This window comes from Balaenoptera ricei, chromosome 1 (assembly GCF_028023285.1).
Source record: "Balaenoptera ricei isolate mBalRic1 chromosome 1, mBalRic1.hap2, whole genome shotgun sequence".
Taxonomy (NCBI): Eukaryota; Metazoa; Chordata; class Mammalia; order Artiodactyla; family Balaenopteridae; genus Balaenoptera; species Balaenoptera ricei.
The window spans coordinates 42,828,359-42,846,985 of record NC_082639.1 but is presented as its reverse complement, the minus strand read 5'-3'; the positions used below and the strand labels follow the sequence as shown (position 1 = coordinate 42,846,985).

The 18,627-nt window shown below is 49.7% G+C and overlaps 1 protein-coding gene across 7 annotated transcripts in view; it reads left to right on the top strand.

The window, feature by feature from the left end:
• The window catches only part of TTC39A (tetratricopeptide repeat domain 39A), a 51,338-nt gene extending 37,368 nt beyond the window's left edge, over positions 1 to 13,970 (top strand). For 5 of the 7 annotated variants that reach the window (XM_059922296.1, XM_059922279.1, XM_059922284.1 and 2 more), the window contains 9 exons: positions 38 to 105; positions 187 to 246; positions 1,177 to 1,338; positions 6,414 to 6,505; positions 8,464 to 8,584; positions 10,759 to 10,870; positions 11,291 to 11,405; positions 12,329 to 12,445; positions 12,980 to 13,970. In XM_059922296.1, coding sequence (XP_059778279.1) covers positions 38 to 105; positions 187 to 246; positions 1,177 to 1,338; positions 6,414 to 6,505; positions 8,464 to 8,584; positions 10,759 to 10,870; positions 11,291 to 11,405; positions 12,329 to 12,445; positions 12,980 to 13,103 — 971 coding nt within the window. In that variant the 3' untranslated portion in view covers positions 13,104 to 13,970. Of the gene's footprint in view, positions 1 to 37; positions 106 to 186; positions 247 to 1,176; positions 1,339 to 6,413; positions 6,506 to 8,463; positions 8,585 to 10,758; positions 10,871 to 10,999; positions 11,406 to 12,328; positions 12,446 to 12,979 lie in introns of those variants that run through there. The other 2 variants (XR_009503127.1, XM_059922308.1) reach the window with 2 other exon arrangements.
• Positions 13,971 to 18,627: the final 4,657 nt, after the last annotated feature.

Sequence of the window (18,627 nt, the reverse complement as noted above, 5' to 3'; positions counted from 1 at the left end):
ATGGTGACATGTCCTATTGTCCCCCCACCTCCTTCAGGCACTGGGAACGTCAACATCGCGGAGGCAGAGAAGCTCTTGAGACCCTACCTGAAGCGATACCCTAAGGTGAGCCCTACCTCCTGGCAGATACTCCCAGCCCACGTGTGCCTTGTGGGCCCACACGGACCCACATGCGTGTTGTTGCAGGGCGCCATCTTCCTGTTCTTTGCGGGGCGGATTGAAGCCATTAAAGGCAATGTTGACGCGGTGAGTAATGGGGGTCGGAGCCAGTGCTGGAGGGCCCTCGGGTCTCCCAGGCCAGTAGGAAAACACAGATACACACAGACGAACTCGGGGACAGGGCAGACTGGGAGGAGGGCCCCGAGAGAGGACTTACGAGAGAGCGGGGGCAGGAGAGGCACTTCCGACTGAGACAGTCTGGGAAGACGAGGGAGGAGTTGGCATTTGTGGTGAGTAGGATTTGAACGGGAGATGGAGGGCTGCGGCATCCTTGAGTAAGGCAGAGAGGTGGGAAGACCCGCTGTTCAGGGCAGGGCGACAGGCTGGAACCTGGTGCCAGGGGGTGAAGCGGGCACCTTGAGGGTCTGGCTAAGGAGTCTGGGCTCTGTAGCTGGGAGGGAGCCGTCGAAGGGGTGAGAGCGGGGAGGGTCACGGTCCGGGCAGAGTCCCCAGCATTAAGCCAAGGCCCAGGACGGACTCCGTGACCTGGAGTTCTGGCGTCTCCTGCTGGTCCTGGCTGTGGTTCCTCAGGCAGCAGGACAGATGCCCCAGGTCCAGGTCACTTCATGGGAGCTTCTGGAACCTTTGGAGTTTGCTCTGAGGCATAGACGTTATTATATCACTTTAAGATTAGCACTTTCCACTGCCTGTTATCCCTCCATTATAGCTCTGTCCCACCCTTTCATTTTGTGCTGCAAGACCAGAGTCCCCAGGAGGGGCAGTAACTGGGCCCAAGGTGGTGTAAGACTCAGGCGGTAGAACCAGGACTGGAGGCCACAACTCCTGTCTCCCCGCTGCTGCCCCTCGCCCCCTCCCCGAGCCTGGCACAGGGCTGGGCCGCTGTGCGCGGCAGGAGGCTGGGGCTACTGTGGAGCTGGGCGGGGACAGAGGGTGCAGAGAGCGGGGCGGGGGCGGGCCAGGGGTCGCCCACCGAGGCTGACCGGCAGGTGCCCACAGGCCATCCGGCGGTTCGAGGAGTGCTGCGAGGCCCAGCAGCACTGGAAGCAGTTCCACCACATGTGCTACTGGGAGCTGATGTGGTGCTTCACCTACAAGGGCCAGTGGAAGATGGCCTACTTCTACGCAGACCTGCTCAGCAAGGAGAACTCCTGGTCCAAGGTGGGCTGACACCATGTGCTGGGGGCACGGGGGGACCAGGCCAACCCAGACTGGCCATGAGCCCCCAGAGCAAGGGCCAAACCCCTAACTGAACGCAGATGTCTCAGCTGGAATTTAACCAAAACCACAAATTCTACTAGGCCTCAGGGTTGGAAGAAACTAAAGACCATGAGGAACAGATGACCTTTAGAACTACAGTGTGTCGAGATTTTTAGTCACAAGGGACAGAAGTGTGTGTTGTGACTCACATGGTCTATGTGAGTGTCGCCCAACAGAACTTTCCATTACCGTGGAAATGCTCTATTTCTTTTTTTAAAATTAATTTATTAATTTATTTTTGGCTGCGTTGGGTCTTCGTTGCTATGCACGGTCTTTCTCTAACTGCGGCGAGCGGGGGCTACTCTTCGTTGCGGTGTGCGGGCTTCTCATTGCAGTGGTTTCTCTTGTTGCAGAGCACGGGCTCTAGGTGCGTGGGCTTCAGTAGTTGTGGCATGTGGGCTCAGTAGTTGTGGCACGCAGGCTCAGTAGTTGTGGCGCACGGGCTTAGCTGCTCCGTGGCATGTGGGATCTTCCCGGACCAGGGCTCGAACCCGTGTCCCCTGCATTGGCAGGCGGATTCTTAACCACTGCGCCACCAGGGAAGTCCCGGAAATGCTCTATTTCTGCACTGTCCAATGTGGTAGCCCCTAGCCATACGTGCACACCGAGCACTCAAAATGTGCCTACTGCAATTGGGAAACTGGATGTTTTCAATTTTATTCCATTTTAACTAATTTAAATGTAAAAAGTCACATGGAGCTAGTGGACATAGTACCTGACTATGCGGGTGTAAACACAAAAGGCTCATTGGTTCATATAACTGAAAATTCTAGGCACATCTGACTTCAGGTAGGGCTGAATGCAGGAATTCAAATTATTTCGTCTGGGCTTGTTTTTTCCACCTGGGACTGTGCTCTCCTCTATGACATCTTTGCCGTACAGGCAGGTTCTCTCCATGTGCCAGCAGGGTGGCTACGGGCTGCCTGCCCCTAACTCACATCTTCCCTTTGGTTTCAACCAGAGTCCCTGGATAGAGCCTCATTGGTCTGGCATAGATCACAAGTCAATGCCTGGAAACAGGGGTGGGAGGACCCCTCATGGATTGGGAGTAGGAGATGGGTGGTTCCCCAGAAGGAAAATGAGGTAATGCCCCAGAATAAGTGTGGATGGGGGTGGGCATTAAAGAGATGCCAGGTAGGCAAAACGAAGCAAAACAGATGCTCAGCACAGCATCTTATAGCTTATAACATCATGGTAAGTGATGGAATAAGTATCAGGCGTTATCATCATAGTAACGATAGCACAGACTTCTGAACCAAGGGTCTTAGAGTCATCTAGATCATCACAGAGCATCTGGTAGTGTCAAATCCATAGCACTTGTGTCTCAGTGACCTTAAATCCCTATTTCTCATCTCTCCCCCACCTCTGCATGAAAGTCCCTTTTCAGTCCCCCTACCTGGGGCCCAAGCTGAAAGGGAACTCTCCAGGTGTGGGCAGGTGGGGCTGGCAGGAGGAGTGGGCTCTCTCGGAGCTCTGTGTGCCCAGGCGTTGTCTCCATCAGGCACAGGAGGGACACAGGCTTAGAGAGGGCGTGTGACTTTCCTGGGCCACACAGCTGTTGCTGACAGACACTGGATTTGAAGACAGTTCTGTGTGACTCAAAGGCCTCTGCTTTTCCCTTGCTCCTCAAGTCCTCCCAGGGAGGCCCAGCTTGCCCTGAAACCAGCCTCCTGTTGAAGGACTTCCTCAAGCCCAGGCCCTGTGGGCCCAGCATTCATTCCTCCTCACCTCCCACTCCCAACACAGCTTCGGGGAACCTTTTTAAACTAAAGTGACCTAGAATCCTTCTTGTGAAGTGGGGCAGGCAGCTGGGCCCACCTACCCTGGGAAGGAGAGACCTGGGGTGGCCACACGGCCGCTGTGCAGAGCAGAGGGAGGACGAGGCCTCCCAGGTGTCAAGAAGTCTGGCTTCCTGAGTTGGCTCAGTCTCCAGCTCTGTGACTTTGGGGTGGTCAGCCCCTCTTTCTCTGCAACGCTTTCCTCAGAAGGGTTTCCTGTGAAAGTAGGGGTTGTGGCACCCCGAGTTCTGGGGCTTCCTTCATCCCTAATCTCCAGCACTTGGCCACCAGAGTCCACCAACTTCCAGCTCTAGGAGGTTGGCCTGTGGCCACTGCCATACGTGCCGGTCCCTCTGCTCAGCATTCTTCTCTGCCTGTGCTATGCCGAGTCGTCCCTTTGGGCCCGTCACGTTTCCCGCAGTGCTCGCAGCTTGGGTGAGCAGAAACCAGATGGTGCCAACTGTGTGCTCAGTGCTGTGACGGGGGATCAGAGGGGAGCTCTGAGGCATCCCTGGGCGGCCCAGCCAAGGGCACAAGGAAGGCTTCTGGAAAAGGAGATGTCTGAACTGAACCTTGAAGGAGGAGGAATTAGGGTGGCAGAGTGGAGGGAAGTGGAAGTTCTCTCCCCAAACCGAGAGAACTGCAGGGGCGTAGGGTTTGTGGGTGGGAGTGCAGAGGGACTGTGGAGGGACCGTCCCCCTCTAAGCCACTCGCTGTAAGCTTCTTGAGAACAAGAACTGTCTGATATCCCAGAGCCTGGTAGAATAATCCAGCAAAATAAACATGTGGACTCAATAGGCAAACAGATAACTCTGGGAGACAGGAGTCCCATCAGGGAAGGTGGCTGCAGTTTTCCATCAGTGTGGCCCCATAACATCCCCTGGTAACTTGCATGTCCATGGGTCTCACAACTCTAGGTCACTGCGTCCATCCTAATTCCTGTGGACTCAGTGAGGGTGCGCTGTCTGGGGGGAGTAGGAGAAGGCTCTTAGAGGAAGCCAGCAGACGAGCCTGGCAGAGAAAGGACAATGGCATCCCAGGCAGAGGGACAGCACAGGCAAAGGCCTGAGGTGAGTTCAAGGAGGGATGGGGAAGAGTGGCCAGAAGAGGAGGAGCCAGAAAAGCAGGTCCCAAGGGCCCTGAGTGGCTGTTTGGGCTTCAGTCTGACAGTGGGGGAGCCCATGCTTGTGGCTTAGATTCGTGCTTTTAAGAAATCCCTCCTGCAGTCGCTGGGCACGCTCACACGCCGCCTCCTGTTCTAGGGCAGGACATACGCAAATGAACCGAGCAAAGATCCCCTCAAGGCTCATGTTCTAGTGGGAAGAGAGAGAGAGAGACAGGAAACACACAAATAGATGATGTACAGTGTAAGATAACGTCAGGTTCCAGGAAGTGCGATGAAGAAAAATCGGGTAAGGTGCGGGTGCAGGGCGTGATGAACGGTGTGGTCAGGGGAGGCCTGTCTGAGAAGACACCAGAATGGAGTGAAGAGGCGAGCCGTGTGGACATCTCCGTGAAGAACAGTCCAGGCAGAGGGCATTGGTAGATATTAGGGCAAGTGCGGGAGGAAGCTGAAGCCGTGAGTTGATGTGTTCTGGAAACAGCCCGGAGGCCAGTGTGGCTAGAGTGATATGAGTGAGGGGGCAACAGTGGAGGGGAACTGGAGAGGAAACGGGGCGGACTGCACAGGGTCTCGCAGGCCGTGACCGGGAATTTGGATGTTCTCCTAAGTGTGATGGGATACCGTGAGACGATGTCTAGGAGGGACTGATGTGATCTGATTCTGAAAGGTCAGAGCGGCAGGTGGTGTGGAAAATGGCTTGCAGGGGCAGGAGGGGGAGCAGGAGATCGGTTAGGAAACCGCGTGGACTAGGGCAGTAGAAAGACATCCCTGGTGGCCCGGAGCAGGGAGATGCAGTGGAGGCTGGTGCAATAATTGAGGTGAGGGCTAGGGCAAGGCCAGTGGGATTTAGGAGCTATATAGGAGGTAAAATCATGAGGGCTTGGTGGCTCACTACCAGGGCCGGGGAGGGGGAGAAGGCACAGATGACACTGGGAGGTTAAAGAAGGAATGGGGAACAGATTTCACAGAGGGGAGCTTCTTCTCAGCACACCCGACAAAGACCAGCTTTTCCTCATGTTGGGAAGGGCAGACTGCAGTGCTGAGGGCAGACTGGAACTGGGAGTAGCCCTGGGCTTCAGCATGGGTGGGGCTCCCAGGTGGAGGTTGCTTCCCACCTTCTCCTAAGACTAGACTCCAGGATGTCCTGCTCCCTTTCCTCCTCCACCCGCTACACTTGTTTGCTGGGTAGCTGCCCCAGGTGGCAGGAGCTGTGGTTCAAGACTTGGCCACTGGAGGGCAGCACAGAGCCAGACTCCCCTGGCACTGGACTTCAGGCAAAGGGGAGCGGCTTTCGGGGATGGATCTTTGGGGTGGGGTTGTGGCAGCTGTCAATGGCGGCTGTGGATCCAGTGGGCAGACCCTTGAAGCCACACCAACCTGGGGTCGCTCCCAGCTCTGCTCCTAGCAGCTCTGCTGTCCCAGGAAGTAGAGGTGGGGTACGGATTCCTTTCTGGCATTGTCTTTGGGATCAAGTGAGGTGATGTATGTAGAGTGCCTGGCACACAGCAAGGCAGTTTCACCAAGGAGCCCTGAGCTGAGCCCTGACCCAGGGCCCTGCTCATTCTTCTGGCCTCACACCTCTTCTTGTACACATCCCATACTTTATGCTAGTGATTTGTATCCTACGTACACACATCTCTGCCCTCCCTGGCTTTGATCAGGCTGTTCCCCTTGCCTGGAAGGTCCTTTTTCTGTCTCTGTGAATCTTCCCATTGGCCTTCAAGGGCCCAGTCTGAAGTGGCTGCTTCCGTGAAGCCCGTGCTGCCCCGTCTTTTTGTCTCCATCCTGTCCTCAGCGCCACCCCGTCCATCCTCTAGTTGCTTGTGTCTGCCCTGCTGCTTCGGAGTGGAGAGGGGCAGCTGCTTAGACACGGCCCATCGTGGATTTAACTCCTAGCTCAAATCCTCAAGCTGCTTCGGCTTCCTCGCCCAGTTTCTCCCCTGGGGCTTGGGGATAATATAATGTCAGCTACTATGCTGGGCCATAGTGAGGTTCCAGTAAGGTACTGGTGCCAGTTCAGGACTGTGATTGGAGGGCGGGTTGCTCACACCTGACTGTTGCTCTGCCTCACACAGGCCACCTACATCTACATGAAGGCCGCCTACCTCAGCATGTTTGGGAAGGAGGACTACAAGCCGTTCGGGGATGACGAAGTGGAGTTGTTTAGGTGGGTCCGACCGTTGCAGGCCATCGCAGGCCCTGCCCACAGCCAGCCTGAGCAGAGGGAGGTGGTGGGGTTGTCGCCTCCCCGACACTCCCCCACAGTCACCCCACGTGCCTGTCCTTCCCTCCCATCGCCGCCGGCGCCTCCTGCTGCCGCTGGTGAGAGCCCTTTGAATCCATTCAGAGGTTTTCTTTCACAAAAGTGGTTTTGTCAACATTCTTTCCACTGAACCTCTTTCACCTGGAGTGTAGGACAGATGTGGACACTGAGGTCCAGAGAGCTTCCTTCTGCTGAGTACACCTGATCCACTGAGAAAAGCAGAGCTGGAATCACATAAACAGGATAAAATCTAGCCTCTGCCATTTGTTAGCTGTGTCACCTTGGACAATTTCAGGATCTGTAAAATGGGAATAACCACCTCTGCCTTTGCAGTGTTGTTTTGCAAATCAAATAGAGAATAGATTTAAAGAGCCTGGGGTAGGGCCTGGAGCCAATAAATGGCTGTTTTTATTCTTATCTGCACTACTGTGTTTGCCTTCTGCGAAGGGCCTAGAGCAGGGCTCAGCCATGGCAGGCTGAGGATGGAGCCTAGGGCGTTCCTCCAGTCACGGTGAGGGTTGGCCCCAACATGCAACATGCTAGGTAACCCTAGCTTCCTGGGCTGCCACAGTCACAGGGCGTTTATCATTTACTGAGTGACTTTGTGTCTCCATCTTATGTGACTCTTCCAGAAGATCTGTGAGGGTAAGAATCTGTGGGGGAGGAAGAGTAATTTTTTCTCCATCCTTCTAGGTTCTTGGCTGAGACCCTCATAATAAGATTAACAGGAGAAAAGCAAACAGAAGTTTAATAACTCCTGTATACATGGGAGAGACTCAGGAAAACTGAGTTAACTCTCTGAAATGGCCTGAGCCATTACCTTAAGTGCCATCTCCAGCTAAAGGACAAAAGAAGATTTGGGGGGATAGGGAGCCAGTTGTGGGAGGTTTTCAGGTAAAAGAGGGTATATGGTTGTAACGCAGATTTAAGTCTCTGCCTTCTCCATTGATAAGTTTCTAGAGATTTAGTTATCCTCCTCTTCCTGGTACAGAGAGAGATAACCTTACAAATGGAGATTTCCCTTATAATGTTAATGTCTCGTACAAAAAGGTAACTTCTACTAGGTTTTCAGAGCTCTTTGTGTGTCTGCTGTTTCTTAAAAATAATCAGCCTAAAATAATCTTTATGCCAAAGAAGCATATTTGGGGGTAACAACTTCTCCCTTTCATATCGTCGTCTCCATTTGAGGGATGAGAAAGCAGGCCCAGAGCGGTTGCACAGTGAATAAGCAGGGGAGGTGTTTGGTGGGGGACCTCACAACTAGGTCCAGCTGCTTGCTGGGCCTGGACAGCTCAGGTCTGAAGGTCACAGCCATACCCCCATGATTGTGGCAGAGATCGAGGGTAAGGCGGAGCTGGGTGGGTGAGGCCCCAGATGTGGAGGCTTGCCCAGCTGCATACCACATTTTACTGTACCCTTGGGAACAGCTGAGGAGGCCACAACTCACGTGGCCAAAGTTAATGAAAGGTTTGTGCTGTGTGGTCTTGGGCAGGTCCTTCCCTTTATGAGTTTTAATCTCCTCTGTGAAAGTAGGGTCAGACTTCTGCTGGGCCCTTAGGAAATGGGGACTGGGAGCAGAGAGGGACAACTAAAAGGCAGAGCAGGCCTGGGGGGTTTGTGTACATTCTCGCCTCTGCCTGCTGCCGCGGGGCAGCCCCTTGCCTGGCCCCAGGAAGTGCTCGGGTCTTGGGCAGGGCCCGTGAAATAAGGCCAGAGCCACAGGCTGCGAGTCCAACGCTCTCATCATGTAGATGGGGAAACGGAGGCCCAGAGAGGGGCCAAGCAGAGGCTGGGCAGGCTGGGGACTCTGTCCTTTCTAGCATTTTCTCACCCTCTCCCCACCCTCCTCATCTCTTCCACAGAGCTGTGCCGGGCCTGAAACTCAAGATTGCTGGGAAATCTCTACCCACAGAGAAGTTTGCCATCCGGAAGTCCAGACGCTACCTCTCCCCCAAACCTATCTCATTGCCCATCCCTGCTCTGGTGGGTAGGAGGGTCTTGACTGGCCCTGAACTCCAGTTTGGGATTGTGGGGATGAGCTGAGAGCCAGGGATATAGCCACTGACCCCGGGGGAAGTGGATGAGGGAAGAAGACCTCATGCCTCAGGGGCCTGGAGAGGATTTCACAATTCACCTGGGACTGGATGGGGGACACAGATGAGCTCCAGCCTGCCTCAACCTCTGAGAAAGCACTGGTCTACTAGGGATGGGGGTGGGGAGACAGGTGAGTCGGCTGCAGGCACCTCAAGGCAGAGAGAGCAGCCCCCCCCAGACAGCCCCGCACCCCTGTTCCCAGGCAGAGGCATCCCTCGGCTGTTTGTGTTTCCACCCTGTTTCTGTCTTGTTGTTTACACTGTCCCGCGCTCACTGGACCAAGATTTTCTGAGGCTGGGACCATGTTATATTATAGTCAACTCTGAAATAACAGCAATTGCTGGCATTGTTATTGGGCACTTGCTGTGTTCAAGGCTCCTTATACCCATTGCCTATGGCCTCATTTGATCCTCACAACAACCCTCTTAGTAGGTGCTGGTGGCATCTCCATTTTACAGAAGGAGATAATAAGGCCTAATAGATAAGTAAGAAGATAAAATATCTAGTAAGTAGATAAGATATAAGTAGAAAAATGAAATAACTTGTCCAAGTCCCATAGCTAGTGAGTTAGCCAGAATTTGAACCCAGGTAGTCTGGTTCCAGAGCCCCTATTCTGAACCACGGTTTTGATGCTAATTCCATGCATGATTTGAGCAGGCATCAGAGAAGTTTCTAGTTTGTTAAGAGTCCTTGTTATTCAAATAATAAGGCAGCCAGAAAGGTAGAAAGGGTGCTGCTTCAGAGACCTGGCTCTGCTATTCACTAATTGTGTGACCCTGTGTAGGGTCCCCTTTCCCTTAATGTAAATAATAATATATTCCTTGCCCATTTCATAGGGCAGTTATGAGAATCAGCTGATAAAACATGTTAAACACTTCAGAAATCAAAAAGTTCAATATTTATATAGAATTTATTTAGAGCTCGTATCCTGAATAGCTTTAAATAAAATTTGAGCTATTTTACAGTTTAAAATATACAGTAAAGCTATTATCAAATGGGGACATATGTTGTAAGGAAGGGCAGGGGAAGCAACTATATCAGAAATTTAGGGGAGAATTTCCAAAACTATAATCTGCAAAATGCTATTTGTGCATAGAATGATTTCTGTGATTAAATACATTTGGGAAAGACTGGCCTAAACAAAGTTTATATACTGTAGACCTTCTTGGAGCCTTTATATGCTAATCTGCAATGGTAGGTCTCCAAGGAGAAGCTTGAAGATGTAGTTTTTCCCTAACTTATTTGGCCACAGAACAATCTTTTAATGGAACACTTGCTAACTTGAGACCATATAACAATTTGATAAAACCTTGTCTAAACTTAAAATTCCTCCCTGGAACATAACAAAAGCCATAACAAAAGTCTTTCTAGAACTTTATGTATACAAATCACTTTCACATCCATTGCCTGGTTTGATAGTTTAGGAAATGCTAATCTAAGCTAACAGAATTACTAAAATGAAAATTTAATTTAGTATTCTGAACTTCCTGGCAGTTAAGGCAAAAAAAGGAATCAGATATGTTTCATAGATGGATACTCAAGCTCAGTGCCTTGGCAAAATAGGAGAGAAGGTAACATGGTCTTAAGCTCCTGAAGTGCTTAAGTACGCTATGGTTCCTCCAGTATAGGAGGCCCTATTAGCTGGAGCAAGGAGGAGGACTCCCTGGAGAGTGTGGGGCATGACCTGGTCCTCAAAGAATGGGAAGAGTTTGGACACAGAGAGATTGGGAGAGAGCAGAGTAGTGCCCCAGGAAGCCATGAGCAGAAAAGTAACTGAAAACTATCGGCAGCTATGAGCAGAAGAGTGAGAATATGCGTCCATCTTAAATTCTCACTGGCGTAAGGAGAGAGCTCAATAATAAGTAAGAGATAAGACTCCCCCTAACTCCCTCAAGTCCACAGCTTCAAACGCTGGGCTGAGACTTGTCAAGGCTGGGCTGAGACTTCTAGAGTTAGAAGGGCCTTTAGTGATCCTCTGATCTGAGCTACCCATTTTACAGATGGGGAAACTTGAGGCCCCACTGGGGAGGAAACCTGGGACTGACTTGCTCCCCTGCCCCCAGGAAATGATGTACATTTGGAATGGCTACGCTGTGATTGGGAAGCAGCCGGAACTCACAGACGGGATACTTGAGATTATCACCAAGGCTGAAGAGTTGCTGGAAAAGGGCCCAGGTGACTACCCGCAGGCCCTTGAACCTGCCAGGCTGGGTCAGACCACAGGTCTTTACAGTTGAAGATTCCCTCTACCAAAAATGTCCTTCCTCACTTCTCTACCCTGGTAATTGTCCTTTGCCTTTCCAGACTGAGCTTCAGTGGCAGCTCCTCCAAGAAGCTGTCCCTTGTCCCCCAGGTAGGGTCAGGGCCTCTTCTGGGCTCCCACAACCCCCGGGCTTCCTTCAATCAGTCCTGGTATCACTGTATTGTCATCGTCTCAGTATCTGTCTTTCCTCCCCAGATGTGAGCTCCCTGAGGATGGGGACCATGTGTGAGCCGCCTCTGTCTCCCCAGGGCCCAGCACAGAGTAGGGGCTCCATGAGTAACTGCTGAAAAAATGAACAAACCTGTCGTCTTCCCTCACTCCCCTATTCTCAGAGAATGAGTACTCAGTGGATGATGAGTGCTTGGTGAAGCTGCTGAAAGGCCTGTGTCTGAAATATCTGGGCCGTGTCCAGGAGGCCGAGGAGAATTTCAGGAGCATCTCTGCCAAGTAAGTGCCTCTGTGGTCGCTCCTGCTCCAGATGGCCTACTGCTGGGCCCGCGGCTCCAGGGCAGTCTTTTCTGGGTTTCTCTTTCCTCATGCACACATGCACAGTGCCTGACTCTGGACTACCCCTACTTGCTCCACATGTACTAGTGTCTATCCTGTGCCAGGACCCTTGCTGGGCACAGATCTTTCCCACGTTGTCCTCTAGGGCCCAGATTGCCCAACGACAGGAGCCCCTCCGCAACGAATTTCGTGTGAATGGTGCCCCCTGGAGTTTGTAATTTATCAACTCTGCCCTGGGGGAGTGCAGATGTTAGAGAGAGACAGACAGCTACAGGCAACTCAGTCTGGTACGGTGAGGGCTGTGCTAGAGGAAAGCAGAGGACAGCAGGTGCCAGGAGGAGGGAACTAAACCTAATGCTAGATACCAGGAAAGGCTTTCCAGGGATGCCACTTAAATTGGGAAGTTTATCAGGCAGAGAAAGCAAGGAAGGAGGAGTCTTGAGTGGCGTAGGCAGAGCGCGTGCAAATGCCTGGACGCAGGAAAGACACCTGCGGTTGGGTGACAGTGGTCAGGTCCTTCCCTGCCTGGGTGAGGTTGTAGAGGGAAAGGGTTGCAGATGAAATAAAGGGGGAGTTGGGGACTGAGGTGGGGGTGGGCTAACTAAGGACATGACATGAGCCACAGATTGTCAGGGACTTGGGGCCCCAGGTGCAGAGGATGGGAAGGCTTTGCTGTGGATCTTAAAGCCTTTCTCGGGCTAGGTAGTGGGAACCCTCCCAAAGTGGAATTCAGATCAGAAAACCCCACAAGACCATGAGTTGGATCCTCCCATTTGGAAGAGGCTCAGGAGGAGTCTGAAGGGCGTGCCTGAAGGATGTCTCAAGAGCAGAGCCTGTAAGCCATGTTTTCCTCTGTCCTGCAGCGAAAAGAGGATTAAATACGACCACTACTTGATCCCAAATGCCCTGCTGGAGCTGGCCCTGCTGTTTATGGAGCAAGGCAGAAATGAAGAGGCTGTCAAACTCTTGGAAACTGCCAAGTAAGGCGTGATTGGCCTTGGACTGTCCTTTGTTCCCCATGAGTGCAGGGTATGGGCAGAGGAGGCCAGGCAGCAGTGAGGGAGGAGGGTGCTGGCAAAGGCAGTATAGGCAGCCCAGAGGCTGGGCCCATGTCGCTGGGGAGCCCAGCTCTCACCTGGCGTAGGGAGGCTTCTTCCTCAATTTACCAATGAGGAATTGAAATCCCAGCATCAGGGACTGAGTTACCCAGGGTCACACCACAAGGCAGCTGCAGGGCTGGTGTGAAGATGCAGGTCTCCTGCCTTCCAGCCCTTGGATCTACCTCTTGAAACCACTCCTTCAAGCTCAGGGACCCAACAACAGGACCAAGAGTGGCACCAGAGGGCATGATAACAGGTAATCCCTATTAGTCAGGGCCCAACTCTTTCTTTAGACAGAGGTAGGGATCTAAGTCTCTAAAAATGTTCCTTGGCTAGTGGGCTCCCACAGTTCAGACTAAAGGAAAAGCACTTCCTGGAGCAGCCTCATGTGTCTGATTCTGTGGTTTCTTCCAGGCAAAATTATAAGAATTATTCCATGGAATCAAGGACACATTTTCGAATCCAGGCAGCCACACTCCAAGCCAAGTCTTCCCTAGAGAATGGCAACAGATCCATGGTTTCATCAATGCCCTTGTAGTTTTGTGCAGCATTCCCAGGCTGGAAGACAGAGTCAGCTGGACAGAGAGCTCCTGGAAACATTTCAAAAAGATCCCCTCCCCCTGCCCTGCCGTTGGGGTCCACCGGTGCTCCAGTGCGATGACACGACATAGGTATCTGTGCAGAAGCGAAGCTGGCATTTTCACCAGTGTGGCCAAGGGCCTTTGCCAAGGACAGAGTAGCTGGAGCCCTCTGCCTGCCCTATCACATATACGGGTACTTGTTTTTCACTGTGATGTTTAAGAGAATGTATAAACAGTTGTTTACATTTTCCTTAGAAAGACATTGATGGGATCAAAGTTGGCTTTGGAAAAAACTACCAACCAACCACCTGTAAATCATTGTTTTAACCCATACTCATGTGGAGGTAAATCTATGATGTCAAGGGCCAAAGTGCTTTTCAGACTTCAGCGAGGTCTCAGCTTCCAGGGCTGGAAGGACCCAAAGGAAGATCTGCACCACAGGCTTCGAGGTTTCTGGGGGTTGGACATAGAGGTTTCACACACTCCCACTACCTTACTTCTTACACTCCCTTTGTAACAACTTTCCAATTTAAAAAAAAATCAAACAAACACGTCTTTTTAGTGAGATAATTTTGAGTCCATCTGTAGAAAAAAAAAAAAAAAAAATCAATCTTCACCACTAAGGAATAGCGATACCGAGGCCTGAAGGAAGGGGGAGCCCTGTGGCCCTTTCTGTGCCAAAGCCAAGAAGTTTGGCAGGTAAAGTTTCTCAGACACCAGTCTGCTATATGCCAAATTGAAACCACTGGGAATGATTTATGAAACATAAAAATCTTCTGTACTTCCCTTCGAGGTACACTTATTTACTGACAGCATTTTTCTTAGAAACAGAATGGTTATCCTTGGCCTGTTTGTTTGTTTCAGATTTTTCAGTTAAAAGATATATTTAAGTAATAAAACTTATACACTTAAGAGATCATGCAACATCTATTTCAGTAAAATATGTTGTTGCTTGAATTCTTAGGCTGGGCAGAAAGTTTGAATCAGAAGTCATATGGCTCAGGCATGTTTTATTTAGCCAACATAATGTTTTAAAATTTTTAGAATAAGTTACTAACATTTTAAAATGGGGAGATTTCACAAATAAATCTGGTTTCTGGCATCTTATTTTAATAATCTGGCAATATTGGGCCTCATTCCCACAAGGCAACAATCAGTTGGAGCTGAGTAGAGGCTCTTTTCAACACATAATCTTTCTGGCGCCTAAAAGCATCTGAATTTGCACCCAGTGGGACTGTTAAAAGTGAGGACTCAAGTTCAGTGACCAACAAACACCAAGTTTTACCATTCACAATCTAACAGCATACTTCAACTTAACCATTTTCCTGGTAAAAATATTCATCTTTGAAAATGTGATTCCTCAAATACATGAATGCAGTTTCTGTAAAGGAAGAACCGCAAGATAACTTTTCCAGTCTTCCAGCCTGCTGTATTTAGCAAACAAACACTTTTTAGCATTTGCCAGAAGCTAGGTGGTTTAATCTATTAATATACAACCAAGCTTCCTGTGACTGATGCTGAATGAAGTTATGGGTTTTAGGTAAAGCATATTCTCATTAGGAAAACAAAGCCGAAAACCCTCATCCAAGATCCTCTTTTGCACTTATTTAGTGTACTGTCATAGCAGAAATGCTATGAAAGGAAGATTCCTTATTTATTTAGTTAGAACTAGACAAAAGAATGCTTTCCACAGAGGGCAAGTCCTTTGCAAGCTCTCTCTCCTCCACAGCCTGAATGCTGGGAGCCCAGCCTACTTCCAGGTTGTTGGGCAGGGCAGGTGAAAGGGGTGAACTAGAGCCAGGCTGCTGAATGAAGGTGGCCTGTTGTCCTCCCTCACATATTAGAATGCTACCTATTGCAGTATAAAAGCAGCGCCGGTCACAGGATACCAAACATATAATTTGCAAAATTGCCGTTTACAAAACACTTTCATCTCAATGTTCATTTTAGGTGCTTTTATTCTTAAATTTTTATGCCAGGATGGTTTCCTAGTTGTTGCTATTTCCTGCTGGGCTTCATTAATTAGCCTCTGTCACCTTCACCTCTGGCTGCAGTCTGGCTATGAGTTTTGTCTCCTTTATCCTACCTGCAGCTTGAGCTAGTCCATCAAAAACATGTATGTGAGGGAGTTCCCTGGTGGTCCAGTGGTCAGGACTCAGCGCTTTTACTGCCGTGGCCCAGGTTCAACCCCTGGTGGGGGAACTAAGATCCCGCAAGCCGAGTGGCGTGGCCAAAAACAAACAAAAAATGTATGTGAAGCTGAAAATGCTGGGTGTCTGACACCACCATATCCTTGTGCAGAGGCCTCTGAAGGTGAAAATTCTGTCATGGGCTTCTCATTGCGTCTTGAGCCATTTCTGGTCATTGCTTCTCTAACACTGCAGACCTTTCCAGCACATCTGCCCTGGAGAGGCACCTGATCAGGTGAGGAGAGTCTTGGCCTAGAAATAAGGAGACCTGAATTCTAGTCCTTGTTTTGCTACTGCCTTTCAGAGTGACCTTGGGAAAGTCATGGACCCTCTAAAAATTAGTAATTTGGACTAGATTAAGGCTCTTTGCTGCTGTCAACAGTTCTGATTCTAATTCTGGTCAAGTCTGTTTCTGGGCTTTCATCTCCAAAAAGAGGCAACAGATATATACCTCCCTACCTTTTGTCAAAGCCTTGTGCCACCAGGCTACTTACCAGAAGTGATGATAGCCTTCCTCCCAGGACACCCAGAGAGCAAATAATCCTCATTTGGGGAAAGTCTGAATCCTGTGCCACACAGAGGAACTCAGTTGTTAGGAAGCAGCAACTGTGTAACATGCTCTGAATAGACTCTTGGCAACAGAAAGTCTACCTCTGCCTCTCACTGGTCCCAGGCCTTGGACTGGCAGGGTAGCTTCCAGCACTGTGCTGGTCCCTATCAGCTCTCCCATATGTTGGCAGGATTCCCTATTCCTTATCTCTCAAGTCAGAATGGGAGTGTTTCCAAGACAGCTGTCGTCATTCACAGCAAAAAAGCCACGACCTGACAGCAAAGCCAGGACCCTAAAAGGCCAACGCCAACCAAACACTAGGCTGAGGTCCAGGTGGGAGATTCCCAGCAACTGAAGGGAGCATCAGGAGGATTTTAAAAAGGCCCAGCCTGCTGAGTGCTTGAATCATTCAACGAGGGAATAAAATCCAAATACACTTTTCTCTGGAGTTACTCCCAAGTTTATCTCTTCTAAGATGATAGGGAGTGGACAACAGTCTTCTTCTCTGCTTCTAATTCAAAGCCCAACAGCGTGCCTTTTCAACAGTTTTCTTATGTCCTTAGCACCATCACACTAATTCAGTAATAAGTGAGAGGTGCCTGGATTCTGAAAACCAAGCAGCAAATGGGAACTTCTCACCCTCGCCCTCAGATGCAGCTTTCCAAGGTCGGAAAGTACACAGCTCTGTGGAAATCTGGTAGAAAGTTCATCACTGTCCAACAGGGTAAGTTAGTCCACAAACAAGGAGCCTCGTTTAGGGGCTTGAAAAATCCATTTCGAAGTAAGCAATCTATGAGTTGCTTCTACTGTCTAGTCAGCTCTTAAGTGACAAAATATAATAGAGCCCTTACTTTGGTAAGACATGCAATTACAGAAGATCGCTATGGACTTCTAAAAGCTGACATTCAAGTTTAATCAGACACATCACAGCTAACACCTCACAGATGACTGGATAGGATGGTTTTGTTTTTCTTCACGTCCCGAACACACACTTCGTAACACCAGATACCATATGCTCTTGGTGGAATAATACTAGCTAATATTAAGTGCTATTTACCAGTTGTGATTCTAAGTACTTTACATTTGAAGTGGAGCTATTATTGCCATTTTACAGATGAGAAAACTGAGAATAGGTTAAATAACTTGCCTAAGACCACACAGCTATTATGCATCAGAAATATTTGAAGTCAGGCAGCTGAACTCTAAAGCTCATGCTTTCCTGAACTGCTGGTCAAGCTTTCAAATTATCAGCTTAAAGTCGGATCTGACTTAACATTGACTCTTGGGCCACTGTTAAGTATGGAAAAGGTACTGGCTGGAAACTCAAACACTAGAAATCCTTGGCTTGGAGCACATGGAGCATATGCCTGTGTGGCACTTGGCATCATGAGGTAGGGACAGGGTCTATCTTGGACAAAGGCAATCCTTAAGCAACCATATTGCTCATAAAACCATCAGGATGTTGAAGGAAAAGGCATGATCTAATCCCCAGCTGGACAGGTAGAGTTCCAGTCAGCTACTCCAGAGATGGGAAGTGAACAGATGCAGAGGCTCAGGCCTGGACTGAGGCTTGAGTCCAAACCATACGCTAGAAGAGGTTTGGTGTAAGACAGTAAGAGGTAGGAACACTGACAAACTGGGAAGCATATGATGCTGAAGACACTCTTAGAATTTTAAGTTTAAGCACCTAAGAGTGCTGGCTGGCCAAACATATCACACCTGTGGGTCAAAGTGGTCCATGGGCCAGAAATCTGTCACCCTTGGGCTAAAGGTGACTTTCAGACAACTATCTATGGAAAAGAGGTGGTGAGCAAATTCATAAGAGAAAAGCCTGATCTACTAAAAATAGCAACTTTAAATTCTATTAATTACACGGGATAATAGTGGATAAAAGTACAGACTGAATTCAAATTATTCTGCTGCTTTGAGAATCAGTTTATTCTTCTATAAAATGGGGCCAATACCAACTGCTTTACAGGGCTGCTGAGAATAAAAAGAAATCAACTAAGCAAATAGCCCAGCACAGTCCTTAGTATATTAAGAAGGTAAATGTATTGGCCCACACATACTGTGGGAAGGCAGTGGTGAGTTTGGCCTAGGGGATGACTGAATCAATGGCTCTAGTGCATCCATTAGGCCTTCTCCATCTCTTGGCTTTGCTCTTGTGTTAGATTTATTCTCTTGAACTGACTTCTCTGCGTGGCAGTTCAGACCTTACATCCTTACAGCTTTGTGACAAGAAAAGGGCTCCTTTTCCTACCTCCAGTATGAAAAATCCCCAGATAAGGACTCTGATTAGTCTGACTTGGCTTGAATGTCCATCCCTTAGGCCAGTGGTTCCCCAGATCAGCATTAGATATCAGGGAGTTTGTTGGAAATGCAAATTATCAGCCCCCCTCCCCCTGATGCAGGGGTGAGGCCGAACCACCTGAACAAGTAAGTCCTCCAAGTGGATCTGATGCACACTGAAGCCTGAGAGCCACTGCCTTGGAAAGGGAGTGAGGTGCTACAATTGGTCTATCTTGGATTACATGCTCGGTTGGGAGTTATTACTAAAAAAGATGGGGTACTGGGCAGACAAAAACATGTATCCAATATGTCCTTTCTTTCAAAAGTATTGATATACAGGAACTATGATCTGCCAACATTCTCAGGTGAAGGGGAGGATGAGGGCAGTACTGGTTAGAGACAAGGCTTATTAGAAAGCTGCCCATTCAGGAAGAGCTTTGCCTTTGCCCTTCC